The following is a 21,715-nucleotide window of genomic DNA, read 5'->3' on the forward strand; positions in this document are numbered from 1 at the left end:
TGACATTGAAATGCCAAGAGTTCTAACCATTTTCACAACCATTGATCTCTCGAATAACTAATTTCAAGGATGGATTCCACCGGAATCTACTCAAAGTGCTTAACTTCTCTACTCAAAGTGCTTAACTTCTCTTGTAATACAACCTAACAGGTTACATTCCATCGTCATTGGAAAAATATTTGACAGAGCTTGAATCTTTAGATCTCTCAAATAAGCTTGTTGGTGAAATTCCAAGGCAATTGACAAATCTAAAATCTCTTTCTGTGTTAAACCTTTCATACAACCAACTTGTAGGGGCCAATACCTCAAGGAAAACAGTTCAATACATTCGAAAAGAATTCCTACATTGGAAACTTGGGATTATGTGGATTGTCACTGTTAGACAACTGTAATATATATAACCATTTGGCGCCTAAACCAACACCTGCATTCCATGAAGAGATGGATATTATGAGCTGGTTTGACTGGAAATTAATCATGATAGGTTATGCCCGTGGACTGGTGATCGTTTTCTCGACTGGAAGACCTCGACGGTTTGTTGGAATGGTTGAAAATGCAGAGATAAAAGGCATGCAGAAGGCTCAACAAGATGCATATGAAAAGGAAATTAGCGAGTTCATGCAAAGGTTTCTTTAATCAGGTGAGTATTCCAGTACAGGAGAAACTCAAAGAATGCATTCGGATTCTTTCCTCAATTGGGTGCTTGACAATTTCTAAAAGCATAATTACTTAAGTTTGCATGTTATATTTATTTTAATAATTTGTTCTTCTTTTCAACTATTACAGATCGAACTCATCATGATCAGTTTCAAAATTTCTGCAACTCACAGAAGGAAATCAAACAACTGATACACAGAACAAATAATTTAAGATCCAACTGTTGACAAAAACAGACAAGAAAGAACAGAAGACATGAGTTTAAATATTCAAGCTATGTGGCTGACTTACTCTTGTCTTGCTATGTGGCTGATTTTCCAGCATCATTTGTTGCCTATTTATGCATTAGGAGCGGCGATGGTGTTCTGGTGTTTGAGTGGAGGCAGAATTGGCTTGTGCTTTAAGGGATGGCGGTGGTTGCCGTAAAGGGCGATAATATCATCAAATGTAAAGGGCGGTCACGTATAGTTTCTTATAACAGAAGGGTGTAACTGTTATTATGGAAACCTAAGGGGAATAAATGAAAAAACTCCTAACATATATGTAAACTTACAAATTAAATTAATACCTATCCCTTCAAAACCCTTTCCCTCTTTGTAAAATTATCTGAAATTGTTAATACAATTGCTTTGAAGAGATGGCAGCTTCAGCTATCTCTGCTTCTTTAAGCTTCTCTTCTTCTTCTCTCAACAAAATCTCCGTTTCATTTCTCTCTCCCAGGTACAATCCCACATATCCCATCTGGGTCTACTTCCATAATCGCTTCACTAACTTCAAAAATTTTACTTTTACTCGTTGCAATTAACTTTTTTTTTTCTTCAATTCTTTTGGGTTACAAGCAGAAACTCTGCCAGGTCTATTAGAGCGTCTGCGTTGCCAAGTCCGTACGGTGATTCTTCAACGACAGGTAATTTTGATCTTGTGCATTTTGATAATTTAAACTATCATCAAAATTATTTTTTTGGGTTTGACCCGGTTGATGGTTAAGCTTGTTTTATTATGTATGATTCATTGGAGTTCCTTAGTGCCTAATTTGAATGAAATTGAATCTTGTTTTGGCTTGAGTTCATTCGGTTGGGTTTATTTATTACTAAAGCTTGTGGTTAATATGATCATATATCCAGTTCTTATGAGCCATTATATGGTTGTGCGTGGGTAAATAGGTATGTGTATGTATGCACGTGAAGTAATTTGGAGTAAAATGTTTTGTTTTATCCAGGATTATCAAGTAGAAGTAGTGGGTTGCCTCTAAAATTCGACCAGAAGGATCTTCGCGGTACTGAACAGAGGTGTGTTGCTTCAGCCCTTTTGCTTGGATTGTTTTGTTTAGTTTTCTATCATTTTGTTTAAATGTGTATCTATGTGTCTATATGTGCAAGTGATTTGCTGTTTTTTGTTGTGGTTTATTCCAGTTTATTTAATGCTTTAAGTGATAATTTTGAGTGGAGAATGTATCTTTTTAATTTGAAGGTGCATTGTTAATAAAAGTACATATTTGGGCTATGCTGCCACTACATTTGTTAGCCATAGCAATATTGTTAGAACTAATAAGCTCAATTATGTAAAGAACGAATTGGCCATGGGGGAAAGCATTTCAGCTATGAGATGGTTGTTTTCGTCTATTTTTAATGTATCAGTTGAAAGCATATCTGATAGAACAATGTGCTGTTGATTATTTCACTATGACCACTGTTCTTAAATTACAGATGCATATGGTGTTGTGCAGTTTCTTTGTTGCTTTCTGTTATTTTAATTATTTGATACCTGGTGGATATAGAATTTTATAACATTATTTTATATATGCAGTTATGGTGCAATAATAGCCCAAAAGGGGAATCCACCCATAATGCCAGCAGTAATAACTCCTGGAGGTGTAATGGACCTCTCAACCATATTATTTAGGAATCGTATAATCTTCATCGGACAGCCAATCACCTCACAGGTTGCTCAAAGAGTTATAACTCAGCTTGTGACTCTGGCAACCATTGATGAGGATTCTGATATTTTGGTGAGGTTTCACATCTATTTTCTTATTCACTCTTGTAATTAACCTATTGATTTATAAATCCAAATTTCCAAAGCCTACTTCTAAAAGTTTGTGTACTGTGTCCTGTACCTTGTCAGCTGTATTTGAACTGCCCTGGTGGAAGCACATATTCTGTGTTGGCTATTTATGATTGCATGTCTTGGGTAAGATTTTAAAGTTTTTTATTATTTTTGGCTATTTGTTCACATCTTGTTTTTTTCTTTCACTTTTTAGCTTATTAGTAGTTTCATGATTATCTGATGTTTAGTTTGACCTTCCAAGAGTTGGGAACAATCTTCATATGAAATAAAATCTCTAAAAGCCCCTATATTTCAATGGTCGTGGCCTTCCATTTAGGAAAAAATTGTTGACACCTAAAACCAATGATAGTATTGTGATTATAATTTGAGGTAATAAATTCTTCATAACAAATCTTTAAGTTTATAAAACAATTTAATGCAAGTAGACATTCTAAGATGTTAATATATAGACTAGATTTGACCTTAGTGGTACAGCATTAAAATATCTTTGTGCATGTCCCATTATATACTCATATTATTTTTTCCTTTCATTTTCTTCAATTTTTTGGCTTCCCAAGTATTCAGTGATGCATTATCTTCTCAGATAAAGCCGAAGGTTGGCACTGTCTGTTTTGGAGTAGCTGCAAGCCAAGGAGCACTTCTTCTTGCTGGTGGAGAAAAGGGGATGCGCTATGCTATGCCAAATGCACGTATCATGATACATCAACCGCAAAGTGGATGTGGGGTATGAGTTGACTTAATGGTTTTGTTATTGCAAAGTTATTATGAGGTTGAGATGATTTAAAATTGTATGGATATCTCATGATATGCTTGCATGAGAGGAATGGAGGTCGTCGTAACTAAAGTTTTTGCTTTTGAATGACACACTTTTCTTTTTACTTTGGTTGTGGTCACATAATTTAAGTAAAACTGGTACTTGTTCTTTGCTTCTGTTCTCTCTTAATGAATCTAGCATTGAGGCACACATAACTGAAAGTAAATGAAATCTGCCTGAAGAATTGAAAGAATTTAGATTAGTGGTATGTAATGGAACCTCAAAACTCAAACACGGTAATGTGACTCAAACAGAGAGTTTGAACCATGCTGCTCCTTAAGCACTAGTTGCCATGTGACTTTTATGCAGGTTGCCTTAACTCTCAGTATAGTCCCCTTGGTTTTACCTACTTTCCTAAATTTTTTATTATACTTCATAAGAAACTGCTCATGTGTTGCTGTTTTCTCATTTATATCCATCTTTTCCCGTTTCCCTTATACCCTATTGGTGCATGAGCTTGTTTGAATATTCAGTACACTAGTATTTTGCTAATTTTAAATGTTGCATTACGATTATATATGTCAACCAGTGCATTGCAACAATTTGGTTATTTTAATGTCTGAGAAATTGCAAGTCAGTTAAAACTATAGAGTTGATTGTATGTCATATGTTTTAGGGTCATGTGGAAGATGTGAGGCGCCAAGTAAACGAAGCGGTTTTATCTCGCCATGTCAGTATCTCTTTCCCTCTCTGTTTCATGCTCTTTAGACCTTGAAAAATGTTCAGAATGAGTTAATTCTTGGTAATTTGGTTCTCTCAAACTTTAAAAGCGAAACTTTTCTCATTATAATTCAAGCTACAAAAGGGAATTGGTTTACATGCCCAACTAATTACCCTGTATGCCTTGAAGTTCAGAAATGATGTCATTTAAGTTCTATTTTGTTGTGATACGGCGCTATATTCTGCTTTTTTTTAATGTAATACACACCTAAGCCAAATGTCGCACAAGTTTTTTCTAGCTTTGAGTGGATGATTTATGCACAGTTCTGTGCTTTTGCTCATATCAACACTGCTGAATTAAGAGTTGTGCTCAACAATAATTTTTTATTGATGTGCTCTTTTCCTGGAAATTTGCTACAGAAAATTGACAGAATGTATGCTGCCTTTACAGGCCAACCTCTTGAGAAAGTGCAACAATACACTGAGAGGGATCGTTTCCTGTCTGTGGCTGAGGTATGTTACTTATCCTGATTTTTCTCAAACTAACAATAACATGCTGACTCCCTATGTCAAAAGATCCCAAATTAATGGATTGTCCTTATGAGAAGGCTACTATTTGATAATTTGATCTACGATGCCATCTAGGAAATGCTGTAGTTTGAAACATCCACCTCCTCATTCATTTTTGTGAGACCTTCGTGTAGTTGGAACCTTATACGATGATGATTTGATTGCATTTGGAAATGTAACCAGCAAGGTGAAGTATGTGATAAGGTTAAAGGCCTAAATCAGAATTATAGAACTTGGTATTTGATGCATTTACGTTTGCCAAAAATGGGCATATTGTCATTAATGGGATCTTGTGTTGATTTCATTAGTTTCTTAATATTGTACACATTGTCTCACAGCCCATGTATGCTCGAATTCATGATATTAATTCTACCTGCAGCCACTGATTTTGTCATACTTCTTTTGTTGCCATTTCACAGTCTATGGAGTTTGGCCTTATTGATGGCATCCTGGAAACTGAATACTGAAAGCGAAATCGTATGAGCTAAGTTTTTCAATTCTATTGGAATTCGATAGAGCAATTTGTTGTCCGACTGATCCCATGATAAATCAAAATTGTAATCATGTCCCATGAGTGATATATAAAATTTCAAATATCGCTATTTGAAGGTTTTGATTTTGATTTTGCAATCATGGGTGTTCATTGTTCTGGGTTCTTTTGAGAAATGTTATATAACTTACCTGCTATAGCTTCTTTCATTTGATACTTAAATTCACTCATCCAGATTTATCAGATGCTGATCAGCTACTGCTTCAATGAACAATAACTGTCGTCTGATTTGCATTGAACAATTTTACTCTTACAAAATTCAGATTTACCACTGCTGTGTTTACAATAATCTCTCTTGAGTTGGATGAAAATAAAAATTGTCTGTACGACTTAATGCATTGCAGATAAAACTATATACACAAATTCTCTTGTAGGAGATTTATGACAAAACAACTCAATGGCTACATTACATATACATATATAGGGTAATCGACGACCGAGAGATTGAAACTTTTATTGTCTAATCTAAATTATGAGGACCAAATATAATATGCTTAATTAGAGACTTAAGAAAATAAGATGGTAGAGTTCAAAAGAAAATGCAGTCGATGACCTATATCTCAGCACCAGTTATTGTAAGTCGTCGGATCTTGCAGAACGCAGCAGTTCATTTACCTGTCGGATGATGGAGCAATTCAGAAGGGAAAAGGAAAAAAAAAATCTTTGAAATTCAATTACCGTTTTTTATTTCAACATTCATCCTCACTTTCCAAAATTCACTAGAAAGAGATTAACATTTCAACTAATGAAACAGCTTTAGAGATATGTTGTTCGGTGTATCTGAATTTCAAACGATGAGCAGATATGCTAATCATATGAAGTTAAAACCAATCATTCAATCAAAAAATGCTCCCATGACTTTAATCAAATCTATGAGAGCAGAGCAGAGGACACCAAAAATGGTAATTTTGCAGATTAAACTGAAAATCCATCAAACCAGTTCCTGTAGTTTATGAATTAGCTAGATATTGCAAATTTATGAGTGGACTTTGTAAGATTACCATCTAACTTCCATTCTCCTTATCTGGATCATTAGTTCCCTGATATAATTGATAGAAGACGTGAACAATCCAAATCAAAAGGTAAAGGACACTTACCATATTTTTGCTCGACCATTGTGAATCTGTATATAGCCTTTATAAGCGAACCATATTTCATGGAGTTCAAGGATCCCATATGTCTGTAACAAAAAGAGACCCACAATTAAGTCACACAAGAGAAAATTAGAGGACACAGAAGCAATTTTTTTTTTTTTTTTTCAATTACTAAAATGCCCTGATGACAAAGTGATGAAGGCAAATCTCAGCAAGAAACGGGAAAGTTCATTAACCAATGGATTCTCAGCTCACATTTATCAATCACTGAAGCAAAAATGTGGGGGAAATCAATCAGCAAGGGAAGTCCAGTTAAAATTGGCTGCTATTCTTAGCATTCCTAGTACTCTCGCAGATATGAACCAAACCAAGTCTGAAACATGGCACATATCCTATATCTACACTCATGCACACGATGTGAGAGAGCTTGAACAAAAATAACCCTTAAACGCACCAATATGAACTTCAAATACAAAAGAACAGCTAACTGTTGAGTTTCTACGCGTGCTTTGAACAGCTAGTCATCATGTCGTCAACAAAATTGAACCAGATTTCCCTGGTGAATAGTTTATTTACTAACTAATATTTTATGGTCAATTCCTTGGGATCACATAGGCAAACAGATAGGGGACATATAGGTTGTAGAAAATGTGTGTATGCTCCTATAATCTTTCTGAATACATGAAATAAAAAGAAACTAGTCTCAATAAAAGAAATCCTAGCACAACAATGTAAATAGATTGATTGCAAACACCAATAGCCGCAAGTACACAGTTTCTTTGCACTAAGCTATAATCATAGAAACAATATCCAAACAAACTTTTTAATCTGTTTCCCAATTTACTTCATCAAAATAAGAAGACATTTTCATAAAACTATATCATGTAGAAACATGAAAGCCCTTCATCAAATACATACCATAACAGAAATGAATGCCCAAGATGGAAACTGCCCTAATAAGTGCAAGACAATTAAGAAACCTGAGTTATCTTCCTGATGCTGAACTTTATAAAGTAATGGCATAATTTAGTGTATCACTGATTTTTATTTTTATTTTTCCTGTTTACGGGCTAGTTACAGTACCCCAAAACTTCCTCAGCCAAATGGAAATACAAGGGCCTAACTATATAACTTGTTTAATTATCTTTTTAAGTAAGAACACTCACATGATCTCTGTATATCGAATTCTCCAAGCAGGGAAACCTAGATGGCATCTTGCAGGTCCATAAACTAATAAGAGATCAGGTTCTGGTCCTCTGCAACCTGACATTAGAAAAACATCAGTATCAGAAAGTGAGATATAAAAGTTTAAAAAGAGATAATTTCTTTTAACCAACAAGTAGATCTGACAAGTATCACAAACCGACGGCTGTTAGTGCCTCAGTCATGCGAGCTTCAGTAAAAATTTTCTCTTCCTGAATTTTGTCTGAATCACCCAATTTCAAATACCTCCTAAACAGTAAGTTAGCTGCTTTGGCCACTGCTTCCTTTCCATCAGAGAATGAAGCAAACTCCACACTAATATGTTTATGGTCAAGAAGTGGATTGCTTTGATCAGCTTCCTGAACACAGTAGATAACAAGTTCAGAGTTTCGGAATCAGTGCTTACATCCCAACAGCATAAGTGTACTTTGAAGATAATGCAAATGAGAGTAGCATTATAGCTGATACATAAAAGCTAAATGTAACACCCAGAAGGAATGGCTGTGTAAAGTACTTGTAAGTAAGCAAACCCGTACCCCTAATATCAATATCTGAAGTCAGAAGTATATTTAACACAGATGATACTTCATATAACAACATAGCTCACTCCAACACTACAAAGGTAATAAAGGTCTCAGAAGCTATAAGGGTAGATTAATAAAAGGCTCATCTGCCTGACAGTATCTCTACATATGAGGAAAGTCTATATGTGAAAGGTAAATGAAGGAAGAAAAGGAAATTATGAAATCATACTACATTTACAGTATCTTCGTACCTCAAAAACTGTAGCATTATTCAATTTCACCAAAATGGAATCCTTTGATTTCTTCAGTATTCCTATAAGAAACAAAAACATTAGGAATTATACTATAATCTCAGGGGTGATAAGAATGGAATACCCAATGAAACATGCTTGCAGTTACATAATCACAGAGTAATTCCGATGAATGTCAACTATTATGAAACCCAGGCATTCTTACCTTCAGTATCATAGAGGCACACACGTTTTACACCAAGAGCCACCAACCACTGCAAAAGCTCAATAATTTTCGGAATCTGATAAGCTTCTTCACTTTCTACCACTACGACCAGGTACCGAAGCTTGTTTATATCAAGGGCTTCGTATCTTTTCAGTATTCCAATGGAGATAAGATAGCTTTCTAAGGCACAGATTACTCCCAGTGCAAAGTACCATAAGCTGACAATAAAATGTAGAAAATACCACAATACATGGAGCCCTAGATTGCCAATCTGCAAGAAGCTTAAAAACCAAAATGAAAATCTAATTTAAGTTCAACCAAAAGATGTGACACGATCACACAGATCAAATAACCCCAACCAGCCATTCCATGCTGAGAAACAGCTTAATATAAGACCAATTTGTTAACTCTAAAACAACTAAAAAAAACACTAATTTAACTGTCAATTCCTCTAGACCAGCTTAATACAGAAATTTATGCACTTACTTGAGCAATGAAAGAGTACACCTTATGCATTCCGTCTCTAAAATCCATCAAACTAAACAAAAATAATGACGAAAACATTAAATCAAACAAGAAAGAATTGGAAAAAAAAATACGAAACGAATAAATAAATTGAATTACTTACACCTTTACCAAAAATTCAGAGCAAGTGAATATATACTGAAACAACTGCAAAAGGTATTAGAAATCTTTCAATGTAAAATACCCCGTTGAGATATGGCCACAAGAAGCAAAACCCAGATACAGAATCGAAAACCCAGAACGGGAAAAGGATTAAGAGTGGCTTTATAGGAATTTTATAAATAATGTGAACTGTTTTGAAGGCTTTAAGAAAGCAATTAGTGTAGGAAGGTGAAGTTCTTTGCAAAATGAAGTGATTAACTTGCACTGGCCCACTGGACACACGAATTTAATTAGTCGTCTAATTGAAACATTTGATTTTATAAATAAATTTGAAATAATTTAATTAGATTATATGTATTGCCAAATCAACACCTGGAATCTGATTAAACTTCAGTAATTATAATTTTTTATGATAAAAGAAATTAAATATAGTGAATAACAATTTAATAAATGATTAATTTATATAAACAGAAAAATACAATAAATAGGGTAGTTAATTTTATTTAATAGGGCAGGCACCGTAATTAGATTAGATTAGATTAGCTTAGCTTAGCTTGGGCCTCCTCCCATTAACGAGAGCAATGTTTTAAAACCCAACCTGGGGTAAAACCCGGCAAAGTTGTCGGATCCTGGGTTGATCAGTTTCGGTAACTTTTAAAATTTAGCAAATACATCCCTAAAAATTACCGTTACATCCTTATAGGTTTGAAATTTAGCAAACACACCCCAAATACAAATTGTCTGGCGATTGACTGACGGCAGCGACACCCCAAATGCAACCCCAATCGTCCCTTAAACCCATTCCCCTTAAAATATACCCAAGATCTAGCCGAAATAGGTTTGATTTCGGTCAAATCTCACCGACGCCGGCGTCGACATTCCAGGCCAGATCTCATCAACGCCGGCGTCGACAACCCTCCCCATCACCCAGAAATTACTCTCCTCTTTCTCTCGACCAAAACCCACGTCACCCCACCCCCGTTAGCCTGGCCAATCGCCGATAAAAGTCGGTTGTTACCGCTACCAGTTTTGTTCGATTTCCGGTCGATTTACTCACCGAAAATCAATGTTGTCACCACTATTGCATTCACCAGCAATTTCTCTTCAAAAGCCCTAACATCCCGACCGACAATTGTTTGACAATCATCATCTCAAATCTTAGGGTTTTGAGTGAATAGGAAAAACATAAACCTAACGCGTTGAAGCTTCCGAGTCTTGGTTCAATCGATTAAACTGGCCGGGCTGGGCCAGATTTTAAAACAATGAATGAGAGCAACAACCATTAAATAAGATCAATGAATATTTTATTATTTTAATACATATTAAGTAAGAGGTTAAGTGTGAAGGTATGTTAAAGGGTGAGAGTGAGAGATTATGAAATATATGATTGTACATATCAACTATATGTTCAAAATGTTATGCCCTATCAATGGTAAATGTAGTAACGCAATCTAATTATATTGTTCGTTGCTCGTGCATCAAACTATCGACTGTCAATCATTTTTGGCCTTACCCTAAACGTTGTTATTGTCTAATGAGTACTTTTTGTATCTTACAATGCTTGACTATCAAAAGGAATTGATCATTTTGTTGTCTTTTTCCGCGCAATGCCCTCGATGACTTATAAGGTGTTTAATGAATCCTGATAATTAGTTAAGGTACATACAAATTAACTCGGATACCTCGGTTACCAAAGAAAAAAAGAGTTACTTGGTTTATTTTGACTGTTAACTTTTTCCGGGAAAGATTAATATGTTGGTTTGCTGATTTATTTCTATTTGTTTTTTCAATTCATTTAAAGATGCATTCTGTAGAACTTCATTGTCAAGTCTGTTATCTGATGAACAAACCAATACTTATAATAAGATTAGCCCAAAAATTTTCAAGTAATGGTAGAACTAGAGAGTACAATTGTGCACAATATATTCATAACGATATTTTTTATAATCAGTTTCACTGTAAATTTTATGCAAAACATAGAAGGAACTAACCACCATAAAAAAGTGGAAATCTAATGGGAAAAGCAACAAGGGATTGGACTAAAATTATCAATATGGGAATCCAGTTAATAAAGAGAAATGTTATGAAGAAAGTACCTGTGACAAAAATGGATCAAACAACATAAATGCATAGTGACAGTAGAATAAATAGAACAATAATCAATAACCATGACTAGGGAAGGTGATGAAAATATTGAGAAAAAAATCCTATTTTACTGAAGGCAACGAGACATTAACTGGCATCCACACATTAAAATCGGTACTTTAAGAGAAACAAAAGAGTCTCATCTTTTTCTTGCTTACTGAAGAGACAATTTTCAATCATTTACTCCATTTTAGAGGGACACTGGAAATTTCCTATCATGAAAAGTCATCAAAATACACTATTTTTATCATCAGAGTGCAATAAGTACATCTGTTCTTGGCAAATTCTATCTCCAAGCTAACTCTACGTTCAGAACAATGTAGAGAATAAAATTCATTTTCCAGCACAATCTGTAACAAGTACTGTCTGTTTCGGAGAGAACTATACATAAGTACCTATTGAGCACCATCTTCAGAGAACCTGGTGTCAAAAGGAACAGAAGGATGCACATGCAGTGAACCACCGGCTGTTCCTCCGTTCTGCAACTCAATTACAAGCCACCGAACAGCTTTACTCATCTGCTCCAACCGAACAGCACTTATTGGTGGAAGACCAGTTGTGGCAGCCTGACCTGACTTCCCAACAACAGAGCCAGTGGCCTCATCAACCAAACACTCTGACCCTATCCTTTGCTTTACGGACTCCACAAACTCCTCGGCTTGATCACAAGCCACCCTAAACAATTCCCACCTCTGTTTAAAGTTCTCTAGGGCTGCATCTGTGGCCACTGTTTTCTGGCCACCTGTAGTTTCCTTGGCCTCAAGCACATTAGCAGCCGCTGCAACAAACTCCTTATATGCAGTACTCAAAGCATCTACAATGTTGTCCATCACTACCTACCAGAACTGCAGGTAAATACAAATTCCCTCTCAGACTTGTCGTCACAAGCGTTGAGTGAAAATACCTAACAAAAAATCCACACTGATCATATTGTATATCCCCTAAATTGCAAAACAAAATCTAAACTAAATGAGATAGAAGCAGCACAAAATCCGGTACGGCTAGTCAAGTGATCACCTAGGCTTGCAGGCATCAATGCCCGAGGTTCCCAAATTCTGAAAGACTGTGAATTAGGCAACCCCTAGTTCCAAACTAAATTTCACTGAGCAAGTTTGAAGAATTTCTGGGTCACAAAATTATTTAAAAAATAATAATAACAATAAACAGCATACAAGATACAACTACAAAACTATACTCATTCTCAATCCTCTAATTCATTTAATGGCATAACCTAGATTGTCAAACTCGAGGTGAAAGTCAAAACAATTCATCCCAAATCAAATTTCAAGCTCAAATACGATTCCTAAGCGGAAAAAATAACAGGAAGTGCAAACATTTAAGAATGAATGTTAAGACAAAACTTCTATGTATCAAAATATGAAATAAACAGAAGCTCGAGCTGAAGAATAAGTTCTAACAAAGACCTAAAAATGAATTAGTCGAGATGTTTAGTAGATTCAAACAAAATGAGTAAATTAAAAGTAGAAAAACAAAATTAAAAAAATACCTTCGCCGGAGATAATTATGCGATTACAGTAATCTGTGAGCTATGGACAGAAAGAACCGAGATGAGAACTAGAACGGCCGAGAATGGCACGCAGCATCAGAGGATCTGGGCTGGGCTAACTTTTTGAGGCCATACAATTACAATACAGTTGATTCTAAATAACGCCAATTTACTTGCTGAAAAGCCCTCCTTCCTTGTTTAAACGAGGGTAAAATTGTCATAAAATAAAAACTTGATCGGCATCATGTACGGATAAATAATTGGAAGAGCACATACAATCATACATACTGATATACCATTGCTAAATGACATTTTTGGGTCTGAAGACTTAATTGGGAGACAGTATTATATTCTTAGAGTAATGCAACAGTCACCGACGATAATGTACCGAATTTATATACCAAATGACGTGGTAAAATCCTGATAGTTGATTAATATTAAGTTAAAATTAATCAACGATCGGGATTTTGTTACGTCATTCAGTGTATTACTGTCGGTGACTGTATTATTTTTCATATTCTTATTGGATATAGAAGATGGACAAAGTTTTAATTAATGTAGCATTCTTATTCCTCTATCTTCATATCCTTCCATACAAATCTATACCATTTATATTATTTTGAATTTATTAAACTGAAATAAGATTTAGAAAAATCTATAATACTGTTTTTTTAATATAAAAAAAAAAAAAAGCCATAGAAAAATCCGAAATTAGCATATAGTTTTTACATATCCGAAATTATATATTATTTTATGAAAAATCGGAAATGCATATCTAAAATATAAATTAGAATTTACCCAAACATGGGTAGCCAGTAGTTAGGGGTATTAGAAAAAAAAATGTAAAAACTGAACTGAACCTTCGAAAATCGATTTTCCAGGGTTTAGTTTCGGTTCAGAGAAATACAAAAACTGATTTTCCGGTTAGGCTACTGCTTTACAAGATTATGAGAACCAGTTAACCAAAACTGGTTTACTATAAAAATAATAAAATATAAAATCAAAACATATAAACCGGTTTATTATAAAAATAATAAATTATAAAATAAAAACAATAAAACTGGTTTATTATAATATAAAACCGATTTAAATTAGGGAAAAATCAAATAAAAAATAAGTTAAAAGAGAAAACTAGTTCAAAACCGATTAACCAAAAAACTGTTTTTCCCCTTTCTTGAACCCAAAAGCTGATTTGGTATGAATACCCTTATCAGTAGTAAATGTGAACTAATGGAACTGTGTATGGCTTCAACCCACAGTTCTAGGTCCGGACACTTCAATTAACAAAAACAAAAAATATGAATTAAAATCCTATTTAGTTCACAAAGAAATCTATTTGGTCTTAATCTTAAAAGAGTTTTCAAATTTGAAATTCGAGATTTTAAATACAATCCCACAACATATAACTTTTATTTTCTTTGAATTTTAAAATCATATCAAAAATATCTATAGGTGATATTCAAATTTATTTATTTATTTTTAAATAGAAAATTACATTAATATTTCAAATAATTAGATTCACTGAATTGAATTTAAATATGCTCTTACCTCGAGAAATTGGTTTTAATTACATGCCTTTGGACATTGCAGAAATATAAAGAAATTAAATATAAATAATAATAATAATTTTAGATGCTTGGAGATAAAATTTAACAAACAGTTCAAATGGAAATAGATTTCTTCAGTCCCAGTTTGTAATTATCAAAATCAAATATAAAAGAATGAACTTATCAGATTGTGCCAGCTCAGCATATAATAAGACAAAAGAGTGTCAGCACAAAAGATTCGAATGGTGCGGCACGTAGATGATTGTGTCCCTTGAAAAGGGGAATCCATCCGGTGCAAAACTAACCACCAAGAGGGGGTGAACAAAAGGCAATGGCCATGAGGGAACAAACAAAAGAACAATCTGCAAGAATTTGAATAGTCCTTTTCGAATTTAAAGCAGCTCTCATCCAAACCCAACTTCCTAAATCCAATCTGTTTCCCCTTTTTTTTTTTTGTTCATTCCAGAAAATCTCTCTGTTATCCTTTCTAAAACCCTAATCTGTTTTTTTTTAGCGCCACCACATGACCAACGAAGACGACACGAAGAAGAACTGTAGCGACGTCCATGAAAACGTCAACCGAAAGAGAAAGAACAGCACCAACAGCAACGGCAAAGGCAACAATACCGAATACCAGAACTCAAAGAAGGTTAATCACAACACAAAAATAACCATGGGGCAAGAAGAAGAAGATGAAGAGAATATGCTCTCTCTTTCTCTCTCGCTTTGTCCCACAAACCTATACGGAGATCCCAGAACAAGAATCTTCACCATTGCCATCAGAACCTTTAGATTCTTTTCCAGTACAAGCCGCAACTGCACATCCACTTCAACTGTCGCCAACGCACGCCATTTACGTCTCCTCGTTAACGAGACCACCCTTTTACCCATGTGCCGTCACCAAGAACCGGCTACCCAAAAGCCGTTCGTCTTCGAAGGAACCCGACACAGGCGCCCGGCGAAGGAAAAGGCGAGACGGTGCCAGCCCTATTCCCGTGGGCCACAACGAAACGTGCCACGGTGCAGAGTTTCAATATTTGGTGGCAAAGAATATAACCACCATAAGCGGTGACGTGCAGTGCAAGAAATGCGAGCAACAGTACAAGATGGAGTATGATTTGCGGGAGAAGTTTCTCGAAGTGTGGAGTTTATCGCAGACAATAAGAGTAGTATGCATGACAGGGCTCCCAATGTGTGGATGAACCCCGTGTTGCCGACGTGCAAATTTTGTGGACAAGAGAACAGCGCCAAGCAGTGATTCCACTGAAGAAGAAGCAGATGAATTGGTGTTTTTGCTTTTGGGACAATTGTTGGGTTGCTGTACGCTCGATCAGTTGAAGTATTTCTGCAAGCATACCAAGAATCATCGAACTGGGGCTAAAGATCGTGTTCTTTATCTTGCGTATCTCGGCCTGTGCAAGCAACTTGATCCCAAAGGCCCTTTTGATCGCTGAGATTGATCAAACTTTTCAACGTTAGTGATCATATCGATCTTTTTTTTTTTTTTTTTTTTTTTTTTTTCACATCTCTTGATTATTGTCTAGGCAGTTCTTAGAATCTTTACTTTGTGAATGAAACAGTTGCAAGTTTTGATTAGAAAGACTGTTAAATTCTGAATATTCTACTCATTATTTGGACTGTGATGTACTGCCTCTGCTCGGCCTCACTTTATTTGTGTAGGTGCGCATATTTTCAGGTTGAGGCTTGACTGCAGCAAGAGACTTGTTTATTTCTATCTGATTTATAGTGTTCGATGAAATTATCAAAGCGTTAATTAAATGGCTTAATTTCAGTTATGCCAGTTCATTTATCTACAGCTTGACGTGACCAAGGTCAATAACCAGTGATTTGTGCAGTCCAATATTATCCTCTTCCCTTTTACATCATTTTTTTTTTTTTGTGGTAACACGGGTGTTCGAGTCCATTTGAGCGCACCTTAATAATGAACAATCCTCCTTGGCAGTTGGTTTTTTTTTTTTTTTTATGATCGAGGTTATTTGGGCCAGTTTCACGCACCTCAATTAATTTCTAAAGGCCTTGAAGTTGACAGTCAGTTAAATCTAACAATTCCTAAGTGGATCCAACTAGAACTTCTTCAATAATACATACAAGAGTCTTAATTGACCGTTGGCCAGTTTTGGGATTACTCTTACATTACATTTATGACTACCAATGAAAATGTTATTTCAGTTATTTACACAGACAATTATCTTCTATATGAGGGTGTGGCTAAGGGTGCATTTAGTTTATTATTTCATACCCTATTCTCAATCATATTCCCAAAATATTTGTTTGTTTAATTATTTAGGAAATAATATTATATTTTTTTAATTATTTTTAGACCTCTTAAGTTTATTAATTTCATTAAATACCCTAGGAAAAAAAGTTTAAAAATTAACAAAAATACTCAAACCCACCAATAGTTGCCAGATTCTGGCAACCACTGTCAATGGTAGCTGGAATCTGTTACAACGGCCTACAAACGATTGGAACTGGCCGGTAATTCATCGATCTGGCTTTTTTCGGTCAGATCCATGATCAGAAAAGGCCAGAGCCACGCATGTCTGGTCAAATTGACCGGTCTACATCGTAACGCCAGATTTCGACTAGATTCCGAAGGTAGTGGCCATAATCTGGCATTGTGGATGGGTGAGAGTATTTTTGTCATTTTATAAAAAAATTATATATTAGAGTGTTTAGTTAAATTAACGAACTTAAAGAGTTTTTTAATTAATTTTTAAATTTTATCTAATAATAATCACTCCATTTAATTATTCAATATTATTTCTAAAATCCAACCCAAAATAAAAGACAAACAACCCTAAAGAATTCTACTGTAATTCCTTAGGCAAAGTCAAACAGACAGTAGAATTTGTCGACACTGCATTGGGTACTCAACATATCGCACCAGCAGCATTGTCATTATCACTACTAATTAAAAGAAAAGGACCTTTCATAATAAATTAACATAAAGTGCTTTCTTTTTATCAAACAAACACATACGTGTTAACATCATTTTTTTTTTAATAATTATAATTATTATTCTAATTATAAAGAAGCATAGGCCAGCCGAGATTCTTTCTTTTAGCTTTCGTTACATTACCATTTCAAATATCAAAGGCACGTGACTCACCACAACTAACCATTTTTTTTTTTTTTTTTTTAGAGTAAACTACTATTTTCCACCCAAGGTTTATCTTAATAACACTTTTCTACCTAACAAGTTTTAAAATATCACTTTTTCATATAAAGTTATTATTCTATTATTATCCAAAACCGATTCTAGTCAATTCCAAAAGCAAAAACTCTCTCCGTCATCACCTTTTGAACATCTGGTTCTCTTTTTACAAAAACCCTTTCACTCAAATACCTAGTTTCTCATCGATTGTTGACCACCATAAAGTTAGGGTTTATTGGTCATAGATGATTTTCAGTTGATTTTAACATCGAATATTTAATCGGTTATCATCATTCGATTCATCGGCCTCTATTCTACAAAAACACTCTCATCCTGACTCCTAATAACTCGTCCAACGTTAATTGAGAAAGTGAAGTGTATTTGGGTATTAACAAAATCAATAATATTTTGCTTATAATTGAGTTATACAACTAGATAAAAATTACACAAAATTTCTATAAAATGACTATTTTTTTTTTTGTTTGTCTGGTTGTTTGATTTAGTTGTAAGAATAGTAATGCTCTAATGGAATATAAAGGTTGGGTGAGAAAATGGTATTTTGAAATTTTTTGGGTGGAAAAACTTTATAGGCAAACCTTGGGTGGGAAAAAGTCATTTACTCTTTTTTTTTTTTTTTTTTTTAATTTACAGCTTAGCTCTGCGAGTCAACTCACCGTATATCGCACAATTACATTCCATTTACGGTGATTTTTTTTTTTTTTTTTTTAATTTACAGCTTAGCTCTGCGAGTCAACTCACCGTATATCGCACAATTACATTCCATTTACGGTGACGGATTAACAGAGGCACGATGTGAGAGGCGCCAGAAAGAAGAAACAATTACAATGAACACACGGATTTCATTACAATATTACATATATTAAAGCAGAGAAACAAAAACCAGTGATTTGTGCAGCAATAGTATCCTCTTCCTTTTACATCATTTTTTTTTTTTTTTTTTGTTTTCGAATTTAAAGCAGCTCTCATCCAAACCCAACTTCCTAAATCCAATCTGTTTCCACTTTTTTTTTTTTGTTCATCTACAGAAAATCTCTCTGTTATCACTTTATCTAAAACCCTAATCTAGTTTTTTTTTTAGCGCCACCATCATGACCAACGAAGACGACACGAAGAAGAACTGTAGCGACGTCCATGAAAACGTCAACCGAAAGAGAAAGAACAGCACCAACAGCAACGGCAAAGGCAACAATACCGAATACCAGAACTCAAAGAAGTTTAATCACAACAACAAAAATAACCATGAGGGGCAAGAAGAAGAAGATGAAGAGAATATGCTCTCTCTTTCTCTCTCGCTTTGTCCCACAAAACCCATACGGGAGATCCCAGAACAAGAATCTTCACCATTGCCATCAGAACCTTTAGACTCTTTTCCAGTAACAATGCCGCAACTGCCACATCCACTTCAACTGTCGCCAACGCACGCCATTTACGTCTCCTCGTTAAACGAGACCACCCTTTTACCCATGTGCCGTCACCAAGAACCGGCTACCCAAAAGCCGTTACGTCTTCGAAGGAACCCGACACAGGCGCCCGGTGAAGGAAAAGGCGAGACGGTGCCAGCCCTATTCCCGTGGGCCACAACGAAACGTGCCACGGTGCAGAGTTTCAATTATTTGGTGGCAAAGAATATAACCACCATAAGCGGTGATGTGCAGTGCAAGAAATGCGAGCAACAGTACAAGATGGAGTATGATTTGCGGGAGAAGTTTCTCGAAGTGTGGAAGTTTATCGCAGACAATAAGAGTAGTATGCATGACAGGGCTCCCAATGTGTGGATGAACCCCGTGTTGCCGACGTGCAAATTTTGCGGACAAGAGAACAGCGCCAAGCCAGTGATTCCACTGAAGAAGAAGCAGATGAATTGGCTGTTTTTGCTTTTGGGACAATTGTTGGGTTGCTGTACGCTCGATCAGTTGAAGTATTTCTGCAAGCATACCAAGAATCATCGAACTGGGGCTAAAGATCGTGTTCTTTATCTTGCGTATCTCGGCCTGTGCAAGCAACTTGATCCCAAAGGCCCTTTTGATCGCTGAGATTGATCAAACTTTTCAACCGTTAGTGATCATATCGATCTTTTCTTTTTTTTTTTTTTTTTTTTTCACATCTCTTGATTATTGTCTAGGCAGTTCTTAGAATCTTTACTTTGTGAATGAAACAGTTGCAAGTTTTGATTAGAACAGACTGTTAAAATTCTGAATATTCTACTCATTATTTGGACTGTGATGTACTACTGCCTCTGCCTCGGCCTCACTTTATTTGTGTAGGTGCACATATTTTCAGGTTGAGGCTTGACTGCAGCAAGAGGACTTTGTTTATTTCTATCTGATTATAAAGTATTCGATGAAATTATCAAAGCGTTAATTAAATGGCTTAATTTCAGTGATGCCAGTTCATTTATCTACAGCTTGACGTGACCAAGGTCAATTACCATTATCTCCTGTGATTTGTGCAGTCCATATATATCCTCTTCCCTTTTACATCACATTCTTTTTTCGGGTAACCGGGTGTTCGAGTCCATTTGGACGTAACTTAGTAATGAGCAATCCTCTTCCACGGTTGTTTTTTTTTTTTTTTTTTTTTTTTTTTTTTTTTTTCGTGATTGGAGGTGTTTAGGCTAGCTTGTATATACCTCAATTAATTTCTCATAGTCTTAAAGTTGATAGCTAGATAAATCTAACCATTCCCAAATGGATCGAACTAAAACCTCTTGAGTAATAAATCTAAAAGTCTTAATTAACCACTGGCCATTTAACTAGGTTTTGGGGTTGAATTTACATTATATTTATCGCTGCCAAAATATTATTTCAGTTATTTACATAGACAATTATCTTCTATATAGAGCAATGCTAAAGTTATCAACGAATACATACTGAATTTATGTACTGAATAATATGGTATAATCTTGACTGTCGATCAGTATTAATTCATAATTAATTAATAATTAAGATAGTACCATATCATTCGATGTATGAATTCGTTGTACATTATTGAGTAACTGGGTGCGTTTGGTTTAGTATTTTGGATAGGATTTTAGGGATAGTATTGGGTTATTGGATAGGGGAGTATTACGAGGTAAATTTTAAAAATTTTTGAAAAAGCCCTAAGGTTTACTAATTTAACTAAAGACCCTAGCATATAAAATGACAAAAACACCCCCACCACCTACAGTATCAGATTCCGGCCACCACCGCCGGAATCTGGTCGAAAAATTTCGTTACGGCAAAGACCGATCGGATCTGTGCCGTAACACGTCGTTATGGCCTTTTCCGGCCAGATCCATGGTGGATCTGGCCGGAAAAGGCCAGATCTACGGTCTGTTATGGCCGTCGACGGCCGGAAAAGGCCAAACGAGGGCCATCGACGGCCAAAGATGTGGCCGTCGTTTTCGGTCAACGAGGGCCATTTCTTTGGCCGTCGCTGACGGCCAGATCTGGCCTTTTTCGGCCAGATCCGTGGTGGATCTGGCCGGAAAAGACCACAGCGGTGAACTTTCGGCTATTTCTGGTCTGAAGTTAGGCTGTTTGTACAGATTCTGGCTATCACCAACAGTGCTTGCCGGAATCTGACAAGTTGGGTTGATGGGGGTTTTTTGTTAATTTTTAAACTTTTTTCAGGAGGTATTTAGTGAAATTAATAACTTTATGGGGTTAAAAATAATTAAAAAAATAGGGTAATATTTCTGGAATAGTATGCTAAATATTATTTGAAGAATAGGATCCAGAATAGGGATAAAATATTAAGCCAAACATGCAGTATATTATTTTCCCTTCGGTATAAGGGTGTGGCAAAAGAATTCTACTGTAATTGCTTAGTCAAACAGACAGTAGAATTTGTCAACCTGATGAGCCCACCTCACTGCATTGGGTACTCAACATATCGCACGAGCAGCATTGTCATTATCACTACTAATTAAAAGAAAAGGACCTTTCATAATAAATTAACATAAAGTGCTTTCTTTTTATCAAACAAACACATACGTGTTAACATGATTTTTTTTTTTAATAATTATAATTATTATTCTAATTATAAAGAAGCATAGGCCAGCCGAGATTCTTTCTTTTAGCTTTCGTTACATTACCGTTTCAAATATCAAAG

General features: G+C 35.4%; 4 protein-coding genes and 1 pseudogene across 7 annotated transcripts; 3 read left to right on the forward strand and 2 right to left on the reverse strand.

Moving 5' to 3' along the window:
• The first annotated feature begins 441 nt into the window (after positions 1-441).
• Positions 442-5,398, forward strand: LOC116125449 (ATP-dependent Clp protease proteolytic subunit 6, chloroplastic-like). Its single transcript, XM_031411166.1, has 9 exons — positions 442-626; positions 1,500-1,564; positions 1,877-1,946; positions 2,464-2,665; positions 2,782-2,847; positions 3,308-3,448; positions 4,155-4,208; positions 4,619-4,711; positions 5,188-5,398. Exons 1-9 carry the CDS (start codon positions 442-444, stop codon positions 5,233-5,235), a joined length of 924 nt encoding a protein of 307 aa, XP_031267026.1. The 3' UTR covers positions 5,236-5,398.
• Positions 5,399-5,525: 127 nt separating this feature from the next.
• LOC116125492 (dehydrodolichyl diphosphate synthase complex subunit NUS1-like) lies at positions 5,526-9,505 on the reverse strand. Of its 3 annotated transcripts, none has more exons than XM_031411206.1 (8): positions 9,305-9,505; positions 9,082-9,133; positions 8,596-8,866; positions 8,391-8,452; positions 7,776-7,974; positions 7,579-7,675; positions 6,416-6,498; positions 5,526-5,933 (listed from the first exon to the last, which is right to left on the reverse strand). In XM_031411206.1, exons 2-8 carry the CDS (start codon positions 9,127-9,129, stop codon positions 5,926-5,928), a joined length of 768 nt encoding a protein of 255 aa, XP_031267066.1. In that variant the 5' UTR covers positions 9,130-9,133; positions 9,305-9,505; the 3' UTR covers positions 5,526-5,925. The 3 variants fall into 3 exon arrangements, with proteins under 3 accessions (XP_031267066.1, XP_031267064.1, XP_031267063.1); XM_031411204.1 differs by having other exon boundaries at positions 9,232-9,505; XM_031411203.1 differs by having other exon boundaries at positions 9,224-9,504.
• Positions 9,506-11,415: 1,910 nt separating this feature from the next.
• LOC116125484 (mediator of RNA polymerase II transcription subunit 32-like) lies at positions 11,416-13,010 on the reverse strand. 2 transcript variants are annotated; one of them, XM_031411197.1, is made up of 2 exons: positions 12,875-13,010; positions 11,416-12,212 (listed from the first exon to the last, which is right to left on the reverse strand). In XM_031411197.1, the coding sequence occupies exon 2, from the start codon at positions 12,195-12,197 to the stop codon at positions 11,763-11,765; it is 435 nt and encodes a 144-aa protein (XP_031267057.1). In that variant the 5' UTR covers positions 12,198-12,212; positions 12,875-13,010; the 3' UTR covers positions 11,416-11,762. The 2 variants fall into 2 exon arrangements, with proteins under 2 accessions (XP_031267057.1, XP_031267056.1); XM_031411196.1 differs by having other exon boundaries at positions 11,416-12,271.
• A 2,084-nt stretch (positions 13,011-15,094) lies between these two features.
• Positions 15,095-15,875, forward strand: LOC116125450 (annotated as a pseudogene).
• A 2,833-nt stretch (positions 15,876-18,708) lies between these two features.
• Positions 18,709-19,653, forward strand: LOC116125451. The gene has a single exon (XM_031411167.1). It carries the CDS (start codon positions 18,709-18,711, stop codon positions 19,651-19,653), a length of 945 nt encoding a protein of 314 aa, XP_031267027.1.
• The last annotated feature ends 2,062 nt before the right edge of the window (positions 19,654-21,715 follow it).

The sequence above is a fragment of the Pistacia vera genome, unplaced genomic scaffold, assembly GCF_008641045.1.
Source record: "Pistacia vera cultivar Batoury unplaced genomic scaffold, PisVer_v2 Contig166, whole genome shotgun sequence".
Classification (NCBI taxonomy): Eukaryota; Viridiplantae; Streptophyta; class Magnoliopsida; order Sapindales; family Anacardiaceae; genus Pistacia; species Pistacia vera.

Excerpts from the sequence above, each read along its gene's own strand:
- LOC116125484 (XM_031411197.1), bottom strand. The coding sequence starts at position 12,197 with ATGGACAACATTGTAGATGCTTTGAGTACTGCATATAAGGAGTTTGTT.
- LOC116125449 (XM_031411166.1), top strand. The coding sequence starts at position 442 with ATGGATATTATGAGCTGGTTTGACTGGAAATTAATCATGATAGGTTAT. Across the intron at positions 2,848-3,307 it reads TTTATGATTGCATGTCTTGG|ATAAAGCCGAAGGTTGGCAC; the intron begins GTAAGATTTTAA and ends TTATCTTCTCAG. Across the intron at positions 3,449-4,154 it reads AACCGCAAAGTGGATGTGGG|GGTCATGTGGAAGATGTGAG; the intron begins GTATGAGTTGAC and ends CATATGTTTTAG.
- LOC116125492 (XM_031411206.1), bottom strand. The coding sequence starts at position 9,129 with ATGGATTTTAGAGACGGAATGCATAAGGTGTACTCTTTCATTGCTCAA. Across the intron at positions 8,453-8,595 it reads GTGCCTCTATGATACTGAAG|GAATACTGAAGAAATCAAAG; the intron begins GTAAGAATGCCT and ends TGTTTCTTATAG. Across the intron at positions 6,499-7,578 it reads ATTCGATATACAGAGATCAT|ACATATGGGATCCTTGAACT; the intron begins GTGAGTGTTCTT and ends TTTTTGTTACAG.
- LOC116125451 (XM_031411167.1), top strand. The coding sequence starts at position 18,709 with ATGACCAACGAAGACGACACGAAGAAGAACTGTAGCGACGTCCATGAA.